This window comes from Carlito syrichta, unplaced genomic scaffold (genome assembly GCF_000164805.1).
Source record: "Carlito syrichta isolate Samal-C Ts95f unplaced genomic scaffold, Tarsius_syrichta-2.0.1 Scaffold205434, whole genome shotgun sequence".
Taxonomy (NCBI): Eukaryota; Metazoa; Chordata; class Mammalia; order Primates; family Tarsiidae; genus Carlito; species Carlito syrichta.
Window position 1 is genome coordinate 510,385 of NW_007149530.1, and position 5,761 is coordinate 516,145.

At 48.7% G+C, this 5,761-nt stretch overlaps 1 protein-coding gene across 1 annotated transcript; it reads left to right on the plus strand.

Moving 5' to 3' along the window:
- Positions 1-2,709: 2,709 nt before the first annotated feature.
- MT4 (metallothionein 4) lies at positions 2,710-5,148 on the plus strand. Its single transcript, XM_021709397.1, has 3 exons — positions 2,710-2,801; positions 4,464-4,529; positions 5,041-5,148. Exons 1-3 carry the CDS (start codon positions 2,771-2,773, stop codon positions 5,130-5,132), a joined length of 189 nt encoding a protein of 62 aa, XP_021565072.1. The 5' UTR covers positions 2,710-2,770; the 3' UTR covers positions 5,133-5,148.
- Positions 5,149-5,761: the final 613 nt, after the last annotated feature.

The window sequence follows — 5,761 nt, forward strand, 5'->3', positions numbered from 1 at the left end:
GGGAAAGGTGGCGACCCCAAGAGTAGAACATAGACCAGGGTGTAGAGTCAGAGCATGCGACCTTTCTCTGCCATCACTACATGGCTGAACATCCCTTCTTAAGCCATGAGTTTCAGAAACTTCTTTCTGGCAGAAACTGCTGAACACAGAAGCCACATGTGTTTAGGTTTTACTTTGTGGGAAGAAGACAAAAAATTTGTTGTTTTATGTCTCATAAGAGGTGGAGAATTAGACACCCTTTGGAGTAATCTGTTTCTTTGTTCTGAGAAAACCACTTGAATTTACTTACACACTGTAACAGGAGAAGAGGACAGCTAGGACTCAGTGGCTCAAAGGAGTTAAAATTGCTGAGTAAAGAGTTGCTCCAGGCAAAATTGTTTCTTTGCAGAGGAATTCTTAATACTGGACCCCTCAGGAGCTCATCAGTGGGATTTAGGAGAGCTGCAAAACCTTGAACTTGTGGAGAAAATGTGTATTTGTGCTTTTTTTCCTCTAGAGAGAAGGTCCAGAGCTTTCATCAGGTTTTCAAAGGGCTCCCTGAGCCCCCAAGAAGGCTAAGGCTCACTTCTCCAAATAAATATTTTCTAGGTATAGATTTACACTGTGCCTGCCAGTTACTGCATGTTCTTGGTGTAGCATGTGTGTTCTTGTTCCTGCCACCATCCAGAGAGCAGGAGCTGAGACCCAGAGATGGCAAGATGGACCAAATGAACCTGCGGATGCTGTTTCCCAGGCAGTGGAAGAACATGAGTTGGACTGCCTGAAGCCACATGTTTGTTTAGATCCATACAGCTCAGGAATTGGAAAATATTTTCATGTTAGGAGGTTGGGTTTTGATATTGCCATTCCGTTGGGGTCTCGAGCAACTTCACACTGTCCATCAATCAAGCAAGAGCAATTCCTGGCACAGTGAGGAGGGAGAGACGGCTGTGATAAGGGTGGAGGAAAATCCTTTCCTCTCTCTGGGCTCACTAGGTGGGGCCAGACCCTCTAGGGCATTAATTTCTGCTACAGGGCAGCCCAAGAGCTGGGGGAAGCTGGCCTTGCAACAGGGATGGGCTGGACTAGGCTGGGAGTGCGGACCCAGGAAGACGATCCAGCCTCTGAATTTGGAGAGGAGCCACACCTAGTCATGGGCTTCCTGGGCTGAGATGTCCTTCTGACCTGCACCATAAACTGTTTTTACTCATCCCAGTGCCCAGCACAAAGCCTGGCCCTTGGAAGCTGATGAATTAATACATGTTCCCTAGTAAGCTATGAACCCCTTTTGGGCAGGGACAATTTTGGGGTCACTACAGTATTGTCCCTCCCTGCCCCTTCCCAGTGCCTGCCACAGTGTCCTTTGGATGACCATGGATATACATTTCTTTGTCCTCATTAGAAGTTCTCAGCTCAAAATTCATGGTCCCATGGGTCAGATTGAGGCCGGGTGGTTCTTATGGATGAATAGTGCCGAACCCACAAAGTTGAGAACTAGGAGGAAGCACCTTCACCAGTTAGGGTCAGGCCCATTTTTTGCCTTTCTGAATATTGACAGCACTTTTCAGCAAAGGCACTTGGCAGAGCACATGTAGAAAATTCATGCATTTGTTCACTCATCATTCATTCACTCATTCATTTGTTCACTTATATGCCTACTCTCTCACTCATGTCTTCAGTCATTCAACTACTCATCTGATTGATTGATTCATTCATTCCTTCATGGATTCAACATCCACTAAATGTTGTGCAGAACACTGAACTAGAAAGATGCTTCAGACACAGGTCTTTCCCCCCAATAGCTCCCAGATTGGAGTGAGAGAGATAAGAGCCATGACCCCAAGTAATCACCCAGCAAGGAGAAAGTAAATGTCATGAGAAATGTACCAAAGCATCAGCAAGGGGACACAGAGGATTTCTCCCAGTTAAGAAAAGGAGAGATCGCGGCAGCTTCCTGGAAGAAGCATAATCAGCACCAGCTCCAGTGATTCCATAGGAGGAGTGGGTGAGGGTGGCAGCTTGGCGGGGAAGCTTGAAGCTGTGTCATCTGTAGGGCACTTTACATAAAGCTGAGAAGTAGTCAGTTGCCTATACCAAAGAACGGGGCGATGATGGAGAATGGGGGTGGGTGATTCAATCTCCCCAAGTCCTCTCTTGCTTCTGCCACTCCATGTGTGGTTCAGAAGGAAAGGTTGTAAGCTCTGCATGGGGAAAATTTCCTGATTTTTTACCTTCTCACCCATGAGAATGGGTGTGGCCAGTGGAGGCTCTTAATGGAACCTTCTAAGGTCTGGAGCCTCTTGTCCATGGTAAGGGTTTTTGTCGTCAACCAGGGGAGAGAGAATGAGGCCCAGAGCCTGGGCAGGCACCTGTGAAAGAGGGAAAATAAATGGCAGATAATAGAATGCATAGAACTTGGTTGGAGACTGGATACATATAACTGGCAATCTGAGCACCATGAGGGCATTTTAGCCTGAGCCTAGCTAGTTCCTTAACAGTTGGCAGATGGGCAGGTGGGCAGGTAGGTGGGTGCAGCCACCTGCACCCCTTGTGAAAAGCCACCAGAATGATCATACAGCTCAGCCCCTCCTCTGCCCTCCCTCTGCCTGCCCTCTCCAACCCCTCGCCCGAGGCATCTGTCTGGGCCGTGTGCAGGGCGTCTGGCCCCGGGGAGAGGTGGGGTGAGCCCCAGTCTACACCTACTTGGCTATAAATAGGAAGCTTCCATGCCTGCTCACTCAGCCTCCCTTCCCAGCCGTGACAGCTCCTAAGCTGCTCAAACGCCTAGACCATGGACCCTGGGGAATGCACCTGCATGTCTGGTGAGTAGGAAAGCCCACCCTGGGGTCCTGGAGTCTTGCACCAGCTTCCTACAGGGAGCCTGCAGGACTGATTAAAACTTCTCTTTCCTCAAACTAGGAGCCACCGATGGGGGTTTGTCCCTAAATGGTATCCAGTCTGATTTGCTAGAATTGATATCCTGACTCAGAAAATTGCTGGGAGGGGAACGTGGAAACTTTGGTCCTTCTAGCCACTGGACCCCTCAGGGGCAGCCATCAGAGTAGAGAGAAGAGCTCCAGCCCAGAACTTGGCAACCTGGTTTGGGTTCATTGCCACCATTCACTTACACACATGGTCCTCAGCTATTATATTATTCTGATCCTTAGTTTCTTTATCTTTAAACTTGAGATTGCTCATCCCCCCAACTACCAGCATCCCAGAGCTGCTGTGAAAGAACTAAAATCATTAAGTGCTTTTAGGTGTCAGGGGAGTTATATGGACTCTCAAATCTCAAATCCATGGAAGCATGCTGGCCAGAGGAGAGAGGTCAAGATTCAAAGCCATCCTGGGCTTTTACAGCCTTGGAAGACGGTATCAGGAAGTCTTACAAGACTCTTTTGTCTTCAGCAGGATATGTCTGTACCAAAAACTTGCAAAAGAGACAGAAGATTCCAGTATATTGAAACTCAAAACGAAAAATGGGGTGATTTTTTTTTTTTTTGAGTCAGGGTCTCACCTGCCATCCAGGTTGGAGTACAGTGGCATGACCATGGCTCACAGCAGCCTTGACCTACTGGACTCAGGCAATCCTTTTGCTTCAGCCTCCCAAATAGCTGGGATTACAGGTGCGTGCCACCATGCATGGCTAATTGGGGTAAATTTTTTAAAGTGTGGATGGCCTTTTTAAAAAAAATTTTTAGTTTTAATTTTTTTGAGTTGGAGTCTCACTCTTGTCACCCAGGCTGGAATGCAGTGGCACACTCATGGCCACTGCAACCTTGAACTGCTGGGCTCAGGCAATCTTCTGCCTCAGTCTTCCAAGTAGCTGGAACTACAGACACATGCCACTATGCCTGGCTAGTTTGTGTGATTTATTGTAGAGACAAGGTCTCACCAAGTTGCCCAGGCTGGTCTCGAAACCCTGGGCTCAGGCAATTCTCTTGCCTCGGTCTCCCAAAGTGCTGGAATTATAGGCTGAGCCACCTCGCCCGGTTGGATGGTCATTTTGGGCTTGCTTATGTTCCTTGACCTTTCTCTCCTATCTATTCATGGTTTCCATCTTGCCTTGTGAAGGTGAGGAGGGTGTGAAAGGCTTTGATCATTCCCAGAGGAACCTCGGACTTGGTAAAGTTGGCCTAGTCTGGTGGCTCTCATCAGAATCGTCTGGGTTACTTTTTAAAAATAACTGGTCTCCTTTCCTCACCCAGACTTATGAATCAGAATATCTCAAGGATTAGGCCAAGGAACCTGCATTTTAACAAGTATCCTGGGGGGGCTGCTGATACAACCATCCCAGTTCCCACAGTGGCCTGTGACTGGAAGTCCTTGACAGTGAGGTCACGCCTGACAGCATTGTCACCCTCTTGTCCAGCCACTCTCCAAGGACAGCCCAGAATCCCTGCCACTGGTAGTCAACAGCATGCCTTGCGTTCCCCACTCCCACTCCATCCTCACAGGTGTGGTGGCCCTATCCTCTCTTCTAGGTGAAATCTGCATCTGTGGAGACAACTGCAAATGCACAACTTGCAACTGTAAAACATGTCGAAAAAGTGAGTGTGGGGACTGGTGGCACCACTGGTTGGGAGCTAAGAAGGTCTGAGTCTCCATCCTCAGTCCATTAGCCATGGTAGATTCTGGATGGCTTCTACCCATTTGGGAGAGATCTGAAGTGACAGCTGAGCAGAGACCTGGGGCAGAGCCCCAGGGCTGCAGGCCACCTAGGGATGAGGGCATCTGCAGAAGGAGATGGAGGGGAGGTTCTGTCCTGCCCAGTGGTGACAGGGATAAAGCACTGGCCTGTAGTCATGAGCCCTGGGATCTAGTCTTGCCTCTGTTACTGTCTAATGACCTTGGCAAACCCCTTTCCTCTATGGAACTTTGATGGACTCTAGATAACCCCTGAGATTCCTTCCAGCCCTAACATTCACAAGTTTCTGTCCCAGGATTTTTGCTAATATGAGTTGAAGCTTCTTTTCCTACTTCCTCTATGTGGTGGGAGGGAGAGTGGTAAGATGGGAGTGTTGACCCAAAGCTGATCTGTGCATCTCCTGACCCTTTCAGGCTGCTGTCCCTGCTGCCCCCCAGGCTGTGCCAAGTGTGCCCAGGGCTGTATCTGCAAAGGGGGCTCAGATAAGTGCAGCTGCTGCCCCTGAAACCCATCCACTGTGCTGGGAGAGAGGTCTGGGAAGCGTCTGTATTGTGCATGAATTGAGGAGATGGAATGATTGTACAATAGGTTGTGCTTTTTCTATATTTGCCCAAATATGATGTTGGTGACATTCATGTAAAGTGCTTGAAGCAATAAAGTTTTCACTCGTGGTTTTCTGGTGGCTCAGAGAATTGTTTTACCTGACCCAGCAGGACCAAGAAGGGCGGGCTCTATGGCAGATCCTGTATCCACCCCTCCTGTGTCCTTTCTGCAGGTGGCTGCTTGCTGAAAGGTCGTGCAACTCTGCCTGGGAGCTTTCTCTTGCTGCATGGGTATGCTTGACCCTGCACAGGGCAGGCCAGAAGTACTGGGAAGTTGTAATACCCCTGTGAACAATCTTTAACCAATGACAAATAGGAGTTGGTGGATAAATATCCTGGCATCTTCACCTCTCAAGCGAGCCAACTCTGAGACTTTTTATACTGCCTCCCAGGAGGTTTCAACAGCACTGATAGCCAACAGCCCATGCCAGTAACCTGCTCATTAATGTAACCCACTGTGCCTGCCTTCCTTCCTTCCTTCCTTCTTTCCTTCCTTCCTTCTTTCCTTCTTTCCTTCCTTCCCTGCCTCAGT